Source organism: Numida meleagris, chromosome 1, assembly GCF_002078875.1.
Source record: "Numida meleagris isolate 19003 breed g44 Domestic line chromosome 1, NumMel1.0, whole genome shotgun sequence".
Lineage (NCBI taxonomy): Eukaryota > Metazoa > Chordata > Aves > Galliformes > Numididae > Numida > Numida meleagris.
The window spans coordinates 131249972-131267809 of NC_034409.1; the positions used below are offsets into that span (position 1 = coordinate 131249972).

A 17838-nucleotide genomic window follows, 5' to 3' on the forward strand; every position below is an offset into this window, starting at 1 on the left:
TAGAGTGACTTGGCAACCACATCAGCCAGTTCCTTCAGTACTCTGCAATGAATGTCATCTGGTTCCGTTTCATCAGGAGGTCTCAGACTTGCTCTCTGCTTACAGAGGGAGGGATTTTGATTCCCCAACACAACAGATATGGGAAGCCTGGCTGCCAGCAAAGACATGGGCAAAGAACTTGCTGAGTACCTCAGCTTTCTCCATGTCTGTTATAGCCAGTTCTCCCTTCTCAATAAGCAGAGGGGGTACCCTCTCCTTGGCCAATGTACTTGTAGAATCCCTTCTTGTTACTTTTCACATCCCTCCCCAAGTTCAGTTCTATTTGTGCCTTGGCTTTCCTGATCCCACCTCTGCATATTCAGACAGCATTCCTGCATTCTTCCCAGGCCATACATCCCTGCTTCCACTGCCTGTACATGTGCCCCTTATCCCTCAGTTTGACCAGAACGTCCTTGCTCAGCCATGCCAGTTTCCTGCCTCTTCTGCTTGTTTTCCTGTACTAGTGGACAGAGAGCCTGCAGCCATCAGCTTATATTTTCTTCTGTGCACCGCAGAAGGGACGAGAACTAAGGAATTTCTGAAGTAGAAGATAATGGGTACCAATCCTGCCTGAAGGCTTTTCCTATTTGCAAGCAGTGAAACAATGAAAATGCTTGTTAAAAGACAGCAGTCATAGCTGGCAAATCCAAATTCCAGGTCACGCAATAAAAAGGTTGAGCAGGACTAAATTGCCTAAGATTTGAAAGCTAACATTAAATAAATTTAAAAAAAAGATATTATATCTCATAAAGCAAAAGGCAAAAAATGGTGGAGCTAAGGAGGCCTGGGATAACCAAGGTCATTAATTCAGTAGCTGCTTTGACTGTACAGATTACTGACTCACACTTGAAGAGGAAAAACACAGTGACTTGGTACCAAGGCCAGAGATTACTGAAGTTATAGAGAGATCAGAATTTGGACAACATTTCTGGCAGCATGGATAAAGAGGAAAAGTTGGGTCTTGGAAGTGCTGTGCAGGAAGAAACAATACAAAGTTTAGATAAGAGCTGGTTGCAAATCAAAAAAGAAGGTCAAATGAAATGTGAAGCCAAGAATACAAACTCAAGCAACAGGAACCAGAGAAGGCAAGGTGGAGAAGATTAGTAGTACCAATTTGGCCACACTAAGGTATAGAGTAAATGAAAGCTGCATAAATAGTTACTCAGTGAACCAATCACGTTGCAAAAACTGCACAGCTACCATTCTACTAGAGGGAAGAGAGGAGCTTCTTGAGCTGACCACTTCCCCCTGGCCTTTTGCACAGTAGTGTTTCTATTGGAGTTACAGCACTACACATCTTTCTGTGTGGTACCCAGAGGATAGGTTCTCCCATTTTCTCTGTTTTCAGAGAAACAGTACAGCCATGACTATCAGCCCTCACACAGTGTAGGCTGTAGCCATGGTGAGCGACAGCAAGATACAAACCCAAAGTACAAAGCAAGGGTAGTGACATGATCAGCCATGTGGGAACATTCAAGTTTATTTGGGTGTGAAGAATTCTACTTTACAGGCAATTACCCAGCAAGCACCGACATTAAGACAGGCCGTAGGCTGATAATGTCTAAGAATGCAGAAGGACAAACGGACTTGTGTAGTTTGCTGTTTTTTCAAATCAAGAAATGAGATGCGCGTACATGGGAGTAAGTCATCAAGATGGCAGCTTATAAAGTCACGCTTGGAGACAAGAACTGAAGTTCTAACACTGTGGGAGAATCACAGTGCCTAATCCACTAGCTGAAAATACCAATGACACAGGAAACACCTCAGAATATTCTAGCATCTTTTAATTTGCCTAACCTGCCAGTTCAGTGACAAGACAGTGACTGTGCAGCTGCACAGCATCAAGAGGTATTACAATCCCACCCCACAAGAAAATGATTAGAAATCTTCCCAGACATCTTATGCTGATCCTCAGGAAGCTCAGCCTCTCTCTTCCTGTGCATGAGACAGGCACTTGCAATTTACATGACTATTTACACAACAGTCTTTAAAACAGCTGCATTGCAAAGAAGGAAAGACATGCCACGTGCAGTACAAAGCATGTACTGCAGAGGGACCAGGGTTATTTCTTGCTGCACCTCACTTTCAGTGATCTGGTTTTGTACCGACCCTCATTACAAAGGGTCATTTTAGAAGCACATCTAAAATTACTCTAGCAGCTAGGCAATGCAGACACACCAGCTCAAAAACAGCCTGCAGATCTTTCCTAAAACAGCTAGAATCTCTAATGCTGCTAACCAAGACGTGCAAGCTCTTCTATTTTTATCTCATGGGCGAAAGTACTACTCACTTCTGACCAACAGGAAAAAAAAATGAGAAACTGTAAAAAGCAGAGTGTATGTTTATGGTTCTTGCAGCTCAAACTCTTTGAACCAAAAAATAATGCTGGAACTTAAGCAGCCACCACTGCTGTCTTTCCACAGTACACAAGCATATGGACCACCTCACTCGTGGGTTCTGCATCTCAACAGAACTGCACTTAATCCTCCGAGTGCCATCCAGTTGACCCTTCCCAGGTCTGCATGTTAGCAAGAAGACTGGAAGAGACATCAGCTCACCTATCACTCGGTGGTTGAAGTAATCTGGGAGCATTCTTTCGCACACAGCAACCAACAGCCAAAAGGCTTCTTCCTCTTTGGCATATAACAGTAACACGGAGGTCAAAATATTCATAGACTTACAAGGGGAAAGAAGAAAATCAAGTTTTATTAGTGACAGCAAAACCTACTGGCAAAAGCTAAGCTGTGGATATTTTAAAATAAAAGTAGCCTAACTTGATGTAAACAACTGACAAAAACAGCCAGGGAAAGGTAATAGTGAATACATAATTGCAACTCAAGGGAGACACAAAGGCTTAACGAGTTTTTCAAGCTTATATATACACTGCTTTTCCTAAGAGCAATAGGAAACAACTGAGAAAGGCACAATACTGCATTTGCCCAGATGCAAAGTAGGTAGCTGACAGTGCAAGATGTTTTGGGCCTGCTTTTTCCCCTCCCCTGCATTTGTATTTCAAAAGAAGAGAGGGAATCTGGAACTGTTATGATGTTAGCTAGAATTCAGAGAGCTGCACAGAAGGCAAAGATACTCATTTAGGTGACAGGGGGTAAAGTACTTCATAATTTGTCATCAGTTTTAGAAAAAAAGAGCAGAGCTTCATTAAACCTCTGCCCAAGCGCGCTATGCGAATCTCATCTGCATAAGCCAGCGCCCTTTGCACTGTCTCCAAGTATTGTGCAAGAAACTCACTCTCAAACAAACAACAGCATCAAAAACATTTTTTCCCTGCTCTTAAGTGTAGTTTGCAGAGTGCGTAGGGAATAGTTTTGGTAAGGCAGAATACTAGTCTGCATGCTTGTTTTCCAGGGTAACTCACAGTTAACACCCAAAGTTATGCATTTTCCGTAACTAAAAAGACATTATTTACCAAAAACACAGTTAAAATGATTCCCAATAGAACGATAAAACCGAGAGAGAAGAAAAAGGGGGGAAAAAAAAGAAAGAAAAGCAGCATTATCCCACTAGGAGCTTTTCACCTGGCAGTATCCTATTTTGGGGTTTCTGTGGGCATACGCAGTCAGCACCCTCCTGAGCGCCGCGATCCCCGTCTCGCTCTGGAAGGCAGGGTGCTCGGGCAGAGAGCGGTGGAGGTCACGCTCGATCTCCTCCGTCACCATACAACACTTGCCCATGGAGGCCTCCACTAAATGTACGTAGTAACCAGGATGAGAGGCGAGATCCGTCACAGCGTCTGGAAGCAACCAGAAGAGAGGAACAGACACAAGTGGATTTAAAAAGTTATACACTTTACAAATGTTCAAACATGTCGCATGTTGGATTAAGGACTAAACTTGAGATCATACTGTAAGAACTTTCTGGCTCTGCCAGATCTATGGATGAAATGAGTTGTTTTTTCCATCTTTAGTTTCTATTATTCCTGCCAACTTTCAACACGGAGCAGCACTGCTGACTTGAAGATGTCATTATTTTGCAGTAATTTGATTTGAGTAGGGTTAAATGAATATTTATGCTAAAATCAAATTGTTCCTTGAAGAAGAACATTACGTTAATTTTAAATTACATGGATGAAGCAGACGTTATTTAATTTTTTTCTGCACATTGCGTCATCATGCCCTGAGATGAAATTCTTACCATCCACCTAGGTACTTACTTGCTATTATTATGTCAGTACTTGATCATTTGTCCTCTGTAAGCACACGAGCTCCATGCATAAGACACTTAATTGCCCTTGGGAAATTTCGTACCTAAATGTTTTGCCATGTACAGAATCAGACATGACTACAGCCAACATATCTACAAGCACTCACCTGAAAAGAGCAGCCAGAGTTTGCCTCTTAAGGATTCAGGGATTCCCATAGCAACAAGTTTCCTGATCTTCTCTGTGCGAAACATGCACACGGTTCTGCCATACTCTACAAAATGGTCATCCCATAGACTCTCTTTGATTTGCTCCCTAGACTGCAAACAAGAAGGTATCTTTAAAAGAACAAATCATGTGCATGTGAGAACTTGTAAACAAGAAACATTTTACATCTTAGAAATTCTGCAAGATATTTCCATTACCAAAGGACATGGGAAGTCTGCTCTAAGGAGTTAAACTATGCCCATTTTGCATATGTGAATCACCACGTAAGGGAGAACACAACTGAAGATAGGGAAAAACATTATAAATATTCATCGGAAAGGAATGGGGAGGAAGAAGAAAAAAAACATGCAAATAAAAAAATAGCTATTCCTTACTTAGCACATGCGTAACTTCTCCAGGCAATACTAAAATTACCTGTTTGAATGTCACCACAATTTTTTTGTTTGTTTGTCTGAGAAACGTACAGCGTCCCTAAAATTGTACATACCTTTCCAAAATCAAGGCCTGCCATTCCCGACTGGTGAAAGTCTGATCTCAGTGCTTCTGCATTGAGCAAGTAACTGCTCTCCTTGTTGCACTCGCTTCTGTCCTTGCTTTGTGCAGCCTCCGCTCCTGGACTGCCAGGCTCACAGCCCCCAAGCACACACGTGGATGTGAACACAGGAGTGTTCTGCAGTGCAGGGCCACAGGGGGTGACAAACGAGAAGAAGTTAAGAACTGCCTCCCAAACAACATTCAAAACAAGCAGCAGCCTGCCTGCTGGGTTAAGCCTTTGCCTGTTGCATCAAAATGTTCTGCACCTTTCAGGAGGAAAGGTCTTACTCAAGACTTTATTAGTACTATCATTTATTTGTTTGCCAGAGAAGGGTTGTTACTTTGAAAAAGTTGTTGTTAGTAATTTCTAAGTATCCTGGCTGACCTCAGCCTCATCTCACAAGGCATGTACTTCAACCTATAGCCATCTTGTGACCCTCCACTGGACTTTCTAGAGTTTTTCACTGTTTTCTTGTATGGTGAGGCAGAGTCAAAACTGGACACCTCATTCAAGATCAAACTCACAAGCACCGAACAAAAGAGAGCAATAACATCCCTTGGCCTGCTGGTTACACTCTTGCTAGCAAGGCCCCATGGTCTGCTGGTCTTCTTCACTGTAAGAGGGCACTGCTGACCAGTGTGCTTGGCCTTGTGTCCTCCACGAGCTCCATGCCTCTGCTGCCCAGCTTCTCTCTAACCAGCCAGCCCAGGCCTCTCCTTTGCATGGGGCTACTCTGCCACACTTCACTTTTACTTTTGTTGAACTTCACAAAATCTCTAGCAGCCCATTCCGTCAGATTCTTGAGGCCTCCAGCATATTCACTGCTCCCCTCAAATGGTGCAGGCCACAACCATGCCATGGGTACCCTCCGCACCACTGCGTTGGTCATTACCGAAGGCATCAGACAGCACCAGACCGAAACTGATCCCTGAGAAAGGCAGTATAACAGACCAATGGATAAACACAATGAATTCATAATTCAAAAAGCCACAGAAGTTCAGTACCTGGTTCTTACTTTGCAGGTTGTTACATTGCACTGGGTTGCTGGAGTTCACTTCTTTTAGCCTCTGGAGTAGGCTCTCCACCAAAGTGTCCCGTTCCTTCAGCTCAATGAACTGAAATGCAGTCTTGCTCCTTATGCTAACAATGATGGGATTAGGAAGAAGACTTGTGTCCTCCATCTTCTCTATACTGATTACCTTTTCCAGAAATATCAAAGATAACACGTTATGCACACATCTACAGAAACATCTTCAAATATTGTACATGTACCACAATTTACAAAAATGGCATTCATTTGCACACATGTTTTAAAAGCGGTTATTCATACTGGCTTTCCTTAGCCAGACATATTCTGCCACCCAAAGTCTATGAGCTTCTAAAGATACCGTAACAGGCAGCAAAAAGTATCCCAGCTGTTCTTCCTTTTGTTTTGTTTTAATTTCAACTTTGCCACCCACTTTGGGAGAGCAGACTGAGGGGAAAGATAAGAAAGGGGAGTGATGATTAAAATTAGATTTAGAGAAGGGTCAACTTGATCAAATTCTATGGGACTGATGAAGAAATTTATGTTCAGATTTTAGAAGATGGGGAAAAACAGTTGTTGAGCTGTTTCTGATGAAGAATTTAACACTGTTCTCTTATTGTTTTCTATTTCTGTAAGAGTGAAAGATAAGTCGCTGCAGTTAGGACATATATCATTTGGATGTTACTCTGTTGTTAGTTGAGGATGAAAGGAAAGCTTTAATTAAGAGATCATAACGTATCCGCAGCAGATCAGGCAGATGTTTGCTGACAATTCCCTTCTCCTCCTCTACTCCCACCACCTTCCCATGCATTCTCCCTCTATTTAAATAAGTCTCTAATTTCATGGAAATTTAGCAACTCATGACTGCTTCCAGAATTCCCCCCCACTTTCTTGTTGCCCTACAGGTTTGAAAAGTACACACAGGTTTGCTAGAGTCTGTCTGTGGAGGCAGAGAGTCAACACTTCTGTGCACTGATCCCACGTAAAGATGCCTTTATGTTGTTAGATTGGGTCCAAGCTGAAGTCTCCATCAACATCGAGTTGGACTTATGCATTTCTGGAGCTGAGAGGGGAGCACTGCCCTGGTCTTGGACTGTGTTCTGTCCTGCTGCCCATGCTTCATTTTGACAATTGCATTAACTCACCCATACGTAATCGTGGGAACTCGTGTTCTAATGAGTCCCAGAACAAACTTTAAACAATCTCCTAGGCACGATACACACAAGCACCTGGCTCTTTTTTATCAAATGATAGTTTGTGGATAAATCAAGTGACGGCAGAAAAAGGCAGATAAGGACTTGAAATGAAACAAACAACTCTACCTCTCTAAGTGGGATGATAACATTGCAGGAGCCATTTTCCTTGCTGGCAAAACAGATATAACTGTCTGAAGTATACATCCTTCCCGCTGTGTGACAGCGACTGAACGGGGTCCAGAGAGAACAGTCTACAACTTCCTGTAGCTTCTCCTTCCTGGGCAATCTGAAGAAGGCCCGAAAGAATTCATTCTGTGCTCTGGCTTCAAGATCCCTTAGGAGAAAGCATTAAAAGAAAATCACAGGACTCTGAAAGCCAAGACACCACACACAAGGTTCCTCTTCACCAAGAGGAAGGGATAGAGAACAAAAGCACCATGCACAGGCATCTTCACTGCCTATGTGAGCAGATCAGCAGAAGACTAACTTGGAAATAAAAAAAGAATCATCACCAACACTTTCTTATCAATAGATCAAAAGCAACTACTTGAACGACTAGAAAAGGAAAGAAAAACTAATTTAAATGAGTCGACTCTTTTATTACCATTATTATTTAGCCATACGCTTTCTCTGGCTGCTATACTGCTTTCCAGCCTCAAAGAGTTACAGGTTTCAGTGCCCAGGAGATAACTAAATCTTTCATCTGATGAATGTATATTGAGCAACAGAGATTAGCTTTGAGTTCCTTGTTTCCCGTCCCAACAGCATTACTAACATCACCCCAGGGATTTGCACCTGCATCCAAAAGTGATGCGTTTACTCAAGAAGTACCACCCAAAATGATCAGTAACAGAAGAGTTAAGCATGGTGATGCTTACACTGTCGCATCACTGACTTACAGAGGTATCAGCCTCAGAAGAGTTGCAAATGCAAAACAATTGCAGGTCACTTAGACTTAGGAAAGAACAACAGTGTCAGCTACAACCAGTCTGGATTGCTTCCATTCACCTATCCACATTTATGTGGAAAGAAAAAAAAACAAAATGTTAAGCTTTCATTGCTGGGCTATGGTAACTGAGTTCAGAGGATTTTTTTCACCTCCTTTTTTAAAGAGGAATTCTGCAGTAGTTTATTAAGCTATGCAATTACAGTAGAAACAGGCCGTGACTGTTATCTCACCATTAAGCTATGCAATTACAGTAGAAACAGGCCACAACTGTTATCTCACCAACACCAGTTCCAGAAACTATAAGACTCAAATTCTATCATGCTCTTTGCAAGTAAATTTTTCCAAACATGATTCACCTTAGGAGGAAAAAAAAAAAAAAAAAAAAAAAAGCTTGACTTTGTTACTTTGTTCCACAGCAAGAATTTAAAGCATGAGCTGAAGTGCAGCAGGGAGTGGCACCTTGTTGCTGAAAATCTCCTCTCCACTCCTTCTTTCTCCCTCCTAACTCTGCAAACACCCTCCCCAGCACCAGCTCTGCTCTTTAAAAACAAGAAGTTTGCACAGATGTAGCCTCTTCTTCAGCAAATAAATCATGTGTTTCATTTCAGTTTACTCTGCAAAGAAAAAGGGAGAACGAGAACCAAAAACAAACTGAGAAATGAGAGGGGCGGATCTGTGGCTGTGACAACGGACACACCACACTTCACAGCATTTGGCCGTTGTTTCCTTCTGAAGCATTATCATCCTTCATAGGATTATCCAAGGAAAACAGACAAATAGCCTCCTGTTTTTCACAAAGAACAAAGAGAAGCACTCTCTGTAAAGGAAGAGAAAAAGTTTGCTCCAAAGTTAAAATTCCACAGCAAAAGAAACTCGAGTAAGTGCCCACGGCGATCTGCTATTGTGACAAAGCTAGATCAGGATATGCCTCCTAGTTAACTCAGCACAAAAATATTTTCCATTCCTGCACAACACAGATGAATGCTACTGATAGCATCTGCAGTCAGGTCTGTATGGAGCTGTTCTCTGCTGCTATTGTGCCAGGAAGGCAAGACCCCCCCCAGAAGGCACATGGCTGCTGTAGTTTCTATACCTTTATGCTAAAAAATGTATTGTACTGAAGAATGGAACCTCTGAGGCAGAGATTGTCTGTTACTTGAGAATCGATTATTTCTAATGCTCCAAAACCCATAGTTTCTGTCTAGTTCCAAGTGTTTTGCATTTTGCTGCATATCCCAGGGCTGCAGGCTCCTTTCAGACAAGAAGATCCATTGCTATGGGTTTTCCAACTGAAATATGACTTTCCATATATGAAGCGAAGTAAATTCCTCAAGCAACTTTCACCAGGACACAGCATCCAACCCCACACACCCAACATAACCTAAAGGGGGAAGGACTGCCAACCCCAGAAACATAGAACCATGGAATATCCTGAGCTGGAAAGGACCCATACGGATCACAGAATTTTAGGGATTGGAAGTGACCTCTGGAGATCATTGAGACCAACCTCCTGCTAAAGCAGGTTCACTACAGCAGGTCGCACAAGTAGGCATCCAGGTGAGTCTTGAATATCTCCGGAGGAGACCTCACAACCTCTCTGGGCAGGCAGCCTGTTCCAGTGCTCTGTCACTCTCAAAGTAAAGAAGCTCTTCCTCATGCCCAGAAGGAACTTCCTTGTGTTCCAGTATATGCCCACTGCCACTTGCTTTATTGCTGCACTCCATCAAAATGAGTATGCTCCCAATCGACTTGACTTCTGCACTTCAGATATTTATAAACAGTGATGAGATCCCCCCTCAGCCTTCTCTTCTCCAGGCTGAAGAGCCCCAGGTCTCTCAGCGTTTCTTCACAAGGGAGATGCTCCAGGCCTCTCATCATCTTGGCAGCCCTTCCGCGGGACTCTCTCCAGAAGTTCCCCATTTTTCTTGAACTCCCTAGGAAACTGAGAACTGGACACAGTACTCCAGCTGTGGCCTCACCAGGGCACAGCAGAGGGGGAGGAGGATCACCTCCCTTGACCTTGCTCTTTTCAATGCACTCAAGGATTCCACTGGCCTTCTTGGAACACCACTGGCTCCTGGCCATCCCGCCACCCACCAGGACACGGAGACCCAGATCCTCTTCCCAGCACTCCTCTCTGGCAGGTCAGCCCCTAAGCTGTACTGCTGCAGTTAGTTATTCCTCCCCAGGTGCAGAACCCTACACACTTGGCTCTTGCTGAACCTCATCAGGTTCCTCTCTGCCCAAAAGGAGGGCTCGTCCGGGATTTGAACCCGGGACCTCTCGCACCCTAAGCGAGAATCATACCCCTAGACCAACGAGCCAGTTGGCTGATGGGATTACTGAGTCCAACTCCCGGCTCCACACAGCACCACCCAAAATTCAAACCATATGTCTGAGAGCACTATCCAAATGCTTTTTGAACTCCAGCAGCTTGGGGCTGTGCCCGAGAGAAAAGTGCTGAAAAGAGAGGACAGCCTGCTGGAGGGTGGGAGCCTGGAGAGAAAAACGGTAGCAGAAATATGGGCAGCACTTACTGCTGCGGAATCAAATTAAGGGAAAGCGGCACACCGTGACAATTCTTCCTGTCAGGCAGGCAAATTACAGGGCTTACCGCCTCCAGAAATGGCAAAAAAAGAACACAAAACAGCAATTGCGTAAATATGATACAGCAACGACTCAGGACAGATCCCACAACTTCCATTTCGAGTTTCACAATACCTGTAGCACTGAACAGAAACACAACTTCTCTACACGCTGCCCGATCTGTTAGAAATTTTCTTCTCTAGCTCCACAGTTTTTGAAGTGGTTCAGTTTGTAAGCATATGCAGTACACTCAACTACACCTAAGAAAAGAAGGAAAGCTATCCCCACATAAAACTAACGTAAATCAAAAGTTTACGCATGCCTCAAAAGAATAAAAGGCGAAAGGATGAAACTGCTTTGTTCCCTGCTCTTCAGAAACAGCAGCAGCTCTCTCCAAACGCAGTTCCTGACTTGTAGGCTATGGGGTTCTTGCACTGCCTCTGCCTTCGGCACTTCAAAGGGTCTGCCAAGTCAAAGCTGTGATAACTCCATGTGTGTGACCTACCCGTTACCTTGCAAGAGTTCTAAACTACAGGAAATAACACACAAGTCTAAGAAAAAAAAGTATCAGGACACTTGAAATGATGTCTTCGCTGTTTTTCTTTTTTTTTTTTTTTCATTCTGCTTTAAATCCAACAGAAGTCAACTTGGCAAGACTTTGGCCCTGCTGAGTCACCCACTGCCTGTTGCCAGACAAAGAATTGTATGGCATAAAGTCAAGCAACAGACATAGGAAAAAAAAAAAACACAAACAGACTGCTTGACCTCTCACATTTAGAGACTGATTATTGCCCCGTTCTTGCTATTCAGACTTCGGAAAGTTGATTTTGAAAATAATAGCAACGTATATCCTGTGTATCAGAAAACCTGCTGAATTTCTGTGGCAAGAAAGGCTTCTCATAAGCAAGCTAGGAAAAGCCATACAACGAATGCCAACATAGACTTGTCAGGACAAATGTAAACCCAACATCATTACCTCACACAGCAGGAACACTGGACTTGTAAATGGAGGAGGTGCAACAGATGTTTCAGCCAGACTTCATGAAAGTCTTGAAATTTTCTCACAAGGGAACTAATACAACTAGATCGCAATGAAGATCTGTTGTACCCAAAAACAGTATCCAACAGTCCTCAAAGGCACACAGTTAAAGTGGAAAGCTGTACGGAGAGGATCCCTCTGTACTCAGCATGGTGAGGCCGCACTTCGAGTACTGCTTTCAGTTTTGGGCTTCTCACTGCAAGAAAGATATTGAGGCCCTGGAGCGTGTTCAGAGGAGGGCAGTGAAGCTGGTGTGGGGTCTGGAGCACAGGCCTTATGAGGAGCAGCTGAGGGAGCTGGGATTGTTCAGTCTGGAGAAGAGGAGGCTCAGGGCAGACCTTATCGCTCTCTATAACTACCTGAAGGGAGGTTGTAGTGAGCTGGGGGTCAGCCTCCTCTCTCTTGTAACTAGTGACAGGACGAGAGGGAATGGCCTCAAGTTGCACCAGGGGAGATTCAGGCTGGACGTTAGGAAATACTACTTTTCTGAAAGAGTGGTCAGGCGCTGGAATGGGCTGCCCAGGGAAGTGGTTGAGTCACCGTCCCTGGAGGTGTTCAAGGAACGTTTACATGTTGTGTTGAGAGACATGGTTTAGTGGGGTTATTGGTGGTAGGTGGATGGTTGGACTGGATGATCTTGTAGGTCTTTTCCAACCTTGCTGATTCCGTGATTCTATGATTCTATGATCGCCTGGGAGTCTGTTTTACACCGGCTTCTGTTCAGTATTTTCATTAGCAACCTGCACAGTGTAGCAAAGATCGTTGTTATGGCACTTGCCCATGACATGAGGCTGGTAGAGGCAAATGAGCAAAAAAACAGGATCAGAATTCAGGCTGAGACGGGTAGTGCAGACAAAAAGCAATGCAAGTATTCTCAGCTGTAGAGGGTAAGCTGCACAAATACAGGCTGGGAACCAACTCTACCAGTAGCCATTCTAAAAAAAAACAAAAGAGAAAAAAAAAAAACCCTCAGGATTACAAGGGATTGTAAACCAAACATGAGCTAGCAGCCTCATGCTGATGGGAAGAGAAAGACCACCATGCCAGGCAGCACAGGAAAGCTTTCAGCTCCCAAGAGGCAGCAGGGAAGGCCCGGGACTGTGGCAGGGATGAGGGCATTTCTGCATCCTGCCATTGCACTCCTGCAAACTATGGGATTAATGGCAAATGTCCAGAGAGGAGCTACCAGAGGAGCTGAAGACAAGGTGGGTAACAAACACCTAGATAAACCAGAGTAGTGCAGATTAAAGAAGTAAAAGGAGATGCACAGCAATCTCCGATCATACAACAGTTGCTCTAAAGAGAAACGTTTGACCTCTTCCACTGTACTGGATAGGATAAGAAGCATTAGACTCAAAAACCTGCAAGAAAGATCCAAGAGACATCAGGGAAGCCCTTCCAACCAATGGTAGGGCAGTGAATTACCACTATGGGCTCTTGCATTGCCATTACTGGAAATCCTTAAAATGTATTAGGCAATCATCTGTCAGGAATGACACGCAGAGATAATCCAAACCCTGCCTTCTGCCAAGCAGATGAATAAAATGAGGTTCTTCCTTGCCACATCTTCCGTGTTCCTCAAGGTTTATGGTGTTCCTGGAATCAACGCAGACTGAACTGACATTTACGATTCAAGATACTTCAGTTTCTGTTCACCTTAGGTCAGTGTTAAAAACCTCATTTGCTTTCATATAAAGCAAATCCATTCTCCCTAGAAATTCAAGACATGAAGAAAAGAAATCAGGCCTGGAAAAATGTATTATGCTTTTGAAACCTTACTGTCACCAGCACTAGAGCTTTTAAATCATGTGTTCTGGACAATTTCCTCAATATATTCGAAGAATGTGATGAATATTTTCATACCATGAAAGAGATGGAAATAAGAAGTACAATAAAGCTATACTGGAGATTTTAGTGACCTTATTGGAAAAGAAAAATTTTTACCACATGTTCCCGTAAAGCTGTATGACACATATGAATACATCTGCAAGAAATGGCATTCGTAGTCCTCAAACACCTCTGCTTTACTTTGCTTTTTACGGCAATTAATTTAATTGTCATTAATCCCTATGTAATCCATTGTTCCAAGCTTTATCCTTTCATCAGGCAACACTAAAACTTGGATATGGACTTGTTTGACTCTGGTCATGATTCAACTGGTGTCGCAGACTGCAGGTCTAACCCCCCAACCTCTTGGAGTCTCATCCCTGCACTGCTCAGTAGGGTGACTCCAAGGGCCTCAGAGACAGCATCAAAGATTGCTGGTTTTTAGAATGTATACAGACCATAGTGACATTAAAAATGCATTTTATACACAAAGACATTGAGATGAGCTTCTTGGAGAAGAAAACCTCGCAAACAAAAGAAATCTAAAGATTTAATTTGACACAGCTGGAATAATTTTAATGATGCGTGGATTACTGCTTTCATTCTGACAGACTACTATGTGCTTCCTAATCATGCACAAGAAATAACAAAGACAATTATTAGGGAAAAGTATCAAGTGGAAAATAACTGTTCTTGTAGTACTACAATGGTTTCAGGAAAAAAAAGCAGCAACAAAAACTTCACACACCAAAGAAGTTCACCCCCCAAAACACGTTAGCATTAAAAACCAGTTTATCTACTATTCTAACTGCAGTCTTGCTTAATCACATCACATCAAAGTGGTTGCTGAAGTGTGACAAAGGGCACCAGAAACAGCAGCTTATCCAACCTCTACCTCTCTAAATCACACAGAGAAAATGGGATTTCAACATCTTCCACGTTCTCATTTCTGCCATCTCACATTACAGCATATCAGCGTTGTTAAGAGAACACCTTGCCCAGGAATCAATTATATTTTCATATTCCCTTCTACTCTTCTCCTTCCTTTCCTCCTTTTTTTTTTTTTAGTTTTGTTTTTGTGTGTGTGTATGCATGTGGATTTTTTTGTTTGTTTTTAAAGGTGGAAGGAAGAAGAGGAAAAAAGCATTTGAATAAATGTGTGGGATGGTTTCTGTTACTTGTTTGCTAATAGATACACTACATTCCAAAAATCCCACAAGGTACTTAGAGGTTGATTCACTGAGAGCCCCATATTACAGCATATTATTAAGCTTCTAATTTTTTTGTAGTTGTTATTTTAGGTTGGTGGGCTGCTTTGTTTTCTTTTTGTTCATTTTTCATTCTGTTCATTTATTTGATAGAAAAATTCCTTTGGGAAGAGATAGTTAAGAGTTAAAGATCAGTAGATGCTGAAAATATGTCCGGCAGATTGTTACATTTCTTTTGGATTTACTTCCCTTGTTTTATGGATCTAACTTTTCAGCCCAAAAGCAGGAGGGTGGTGGAATTGTGAAGCATGGAAATGGGCTTCAAACAACCTATTACTCAAAGTCATATCCTACATTAGTCAAAGGACATAAACTACATTTCTTGGGCAAAAAGCCCACAATGTTAACAATATCCAGTTACACACACATGGTGAAAAACAATGACAGCCTTTGTGTTTAGAGCAGTCCTGGCTATGAAAAGAAAAGCCTGTAAGGAAGTTCATGGCTGCTCACCACTGTATCAGTCTAACAAACAACTCAAACGAACTCCTTGATGATATCATGGATGAAATCCTGGTGTCAAGTCGTTTTCCCTGTTGTGCATACATAGGAAATTACGGGGAAAGCTGGAGAGAACCTCCAATGTCTTCATGTTTTAAGCAGTTTTAAAACAGTAAAACTTTAAAAGTTTAATACTAAACTTTGCAGAACTGTTTCGCTAAGACATATATCCAAAAATGACCCCCCAAAACAATATAATGGCTGCTGGACATGCTTCTATTTGTTGGGAAACAACACCATGCATTCCCTACGTTTTACCCTGGAAGCAACACCTGGGTAGTTCCCTTTGTACCTCTGGCAGAAGGACAGGAAGGAAGAGCAGGAAATGTTATCAGCACTCCAAACACACTCCATTCAGAAAACACACATTATAGACGAGCACATCAACACCAATGCTCCAGGCAAATTCCAATTTTGGATATTACACTGTGCCCACCTAAAATGCCTCCCTGCAGTTTCTCTTCCCCTTTCACATACCAGCAAATAAACACAAAGTTCTGTCTTATGCTACTGGCAGGAAAATAGTTATCAGTCTTCTCCCAGAGCATTCAGTGCATTTCTGCAGTGGGAGAGGAATGCATAGATGCATTTCAGGGATGCACTGTGTAGAGCTGACATCGGCACATTAATCTGTTGCAACAGCCTGTCTGTTTTTGGGTCCTACAACTGCTTGCTAAGTCAGCTATGGCAATCCGCCTAGTGCAAGATTCCATGTATCAGTTATCATTCTACAGAACTGTCAGCACTAGGAAAGCCTATACACTACCGATATTATAAATAAAAGAATGCCATTCCTCAGGAATGACAGAAAATATCCCTCAGTGCTATTTGTGCTTCTACAAGAAATGGTACTTTTAAAATAAACAAAAACCACAGTGATTTTCAGGGAAGAAAATAACAATGGAAAAAAAAAAGGACCTTGCACACAAGTTAAAATTATTTGATACGCTGCAGTACATTATAAAATCTGGATGGTTCTTTTTTGCCCAGTCAAGTAAACCTTTAAAGCCTTACCCAGCTAACAATGCAATCCAGAAAATCCACTTTTGAACCTCTGCTCACACATGGAAGAACAGCTTTGCTTCTTACCTCTTGGTAATCTGAGTAGGATCCTGTAGGCCTGGATCCAGCTCAAAGATCTCATTATCCAGTAGTCTTCGGAGAGTTACATCTGCCAGCTGTTCCATGATCCGAAATGCCTCAGCGATATTGAGGAACGTAGAGAAATCACGTTCTTTATTTGGTGTGGTGACACGGACTGTGTCAGTCATGAAGACATTGGAGGTTCTCTCCAACTTCTGGACCTCAACCCAAGGAATGATGAGTTTCACTGCCATTGAGGAAAGACCAAAAGTGGATTAGAAACTCTTGTTTGAATTGTTCATATTTGAAAAATACACAAACTCAGGAAATGCAAACAACAGAGAGAATAAGCTCATCTTTACAAAGACCAAGGAAAGGATGAAATGCTTGATATTGCTATACATTTGTTCTCCCTCATTCCAACAGACTGTCCTGTTGAGAATCTCTCCTTCAGAATTTCATCTCTATTCATACGAAACGTTAGACTGAGGAGCTCTGTCTCTGCTGAACCTTTGCTTTTAACTTCTTTAGAAGTTATTTCTGCAGCTTTCATTACTACCAGAAGAAATGGTGGATTTCAAGAGTAGGGAGAAAACAGGGACAGGGCTCGTAACCTTGCAAAAGTAAAGTTTTAGGCAGTTGGGAAACCTATTCCAATTACATACATGCTATTTTAAAATTAAAATAAAGATAACTCCCTGAAAAAAGAAGTTTTTGTACATTAACTTCTTTTGTAAAGTTTAAGTACTACTATAAGCAGGGTGTCAGAGAAAACTGCCTAGGCACTGGCATCTTCCTGTTCTGGTTACTTTTTACTTAAAAAAATGCACTGGCAAGTTTTGCCATAAACATTAAATGCATTTAAAGTTGTTTACAGAAAAGTACGAGACACAGTTCTCCATACTTAAACACTCTGTCAAATCATATAAATACAAACAGAGAAAAGAATCAGCTTATTTTAGATAGCCACTAAAAGACGTTACTTGCCTCTCATACGAATCTCTGGGTAGAAATTAGCCTGGAAAGAACTCTAGATTAAACTTCTACTTAACTGTTGGATGTTTCCCAGTATTCTGTGTGCCAATAAACATTAAGGCTACATCTCCTAACATCCCTAGCTGGTCTCCTGATGCCAATAAAGTAATAAAAAGGCAGTAATAACAAGCATTGTCATGTATATATGACACTTATCCACAATCATTAATTATATAAGTAGCCACCCTCAGCGAGTTTTCTGTATTACAAGAACCACAGCTGTCAAGATTATTTGCAGGTTAAATTTTTTCTTACTTAAATAAAGCACAGCTGCGTCAACACACACAAACTGGTGCAAATGGTCACAAAGTCATCTGTATCAGCACAGGCAAGGGAAGAAAGATTAAAGGGTGCTGTAGCAATAGC

At 42.3% G+C, this 17838-nt stretch overlaps 1 protein-coding gene and 1 non-coding gene across 4 annotated transcripts in view; both read right to left on the reverse strand.

Annotated features, from left to right (window-relative positions):
- The window catches only part of TBC1D8 (TBC1 domain family member 8), a 51279-nt gene that overhangs the window by 13808 nt on the left and 19633 nt on the right, over positions 1 to 17838 (reverse strand). For all 3 annotated transcript variants that reach the window (XM_021413399.1, XM_021413407.1, XM_021413416.1), the window contains exons 5-11: positions 16444 to 16684; positions 7311 to 7518; positions 5966 to 6160; positions 4914 to 5096; positions 4368 to 4518; positions 3576 to 3790; positions 2598 to 2715 (exon numbers count right to left, since the gene is read on the reverse strand). In XM_021413399.1, the coding sequence (XP_021269074.1) occupies positions 2598 to 2715; positions 3576 to 3790; positions 4368 to 4518; positions 4914 to 5096; positions 5966 to 6160; positions 7311 to 7518; positions 16444 to 16684 (1311 nt within the window). The remainder of the gene's footprint in view (positions 1 to 2597; positions 2716 to 3575; positions 3791 to 4367; positions 4519 to 4913; positions 5097 to 5965; positions 6161 to 7310; positions 7519 to 16443; positions 16685 to 17838) is intronic.
- Positions 10386 to 10457, reverse strand: TRNAP-AGG. Its single transcript has one exon. It is a non-coding gene; the product is annotated as a tRNA-Pro (tRNA).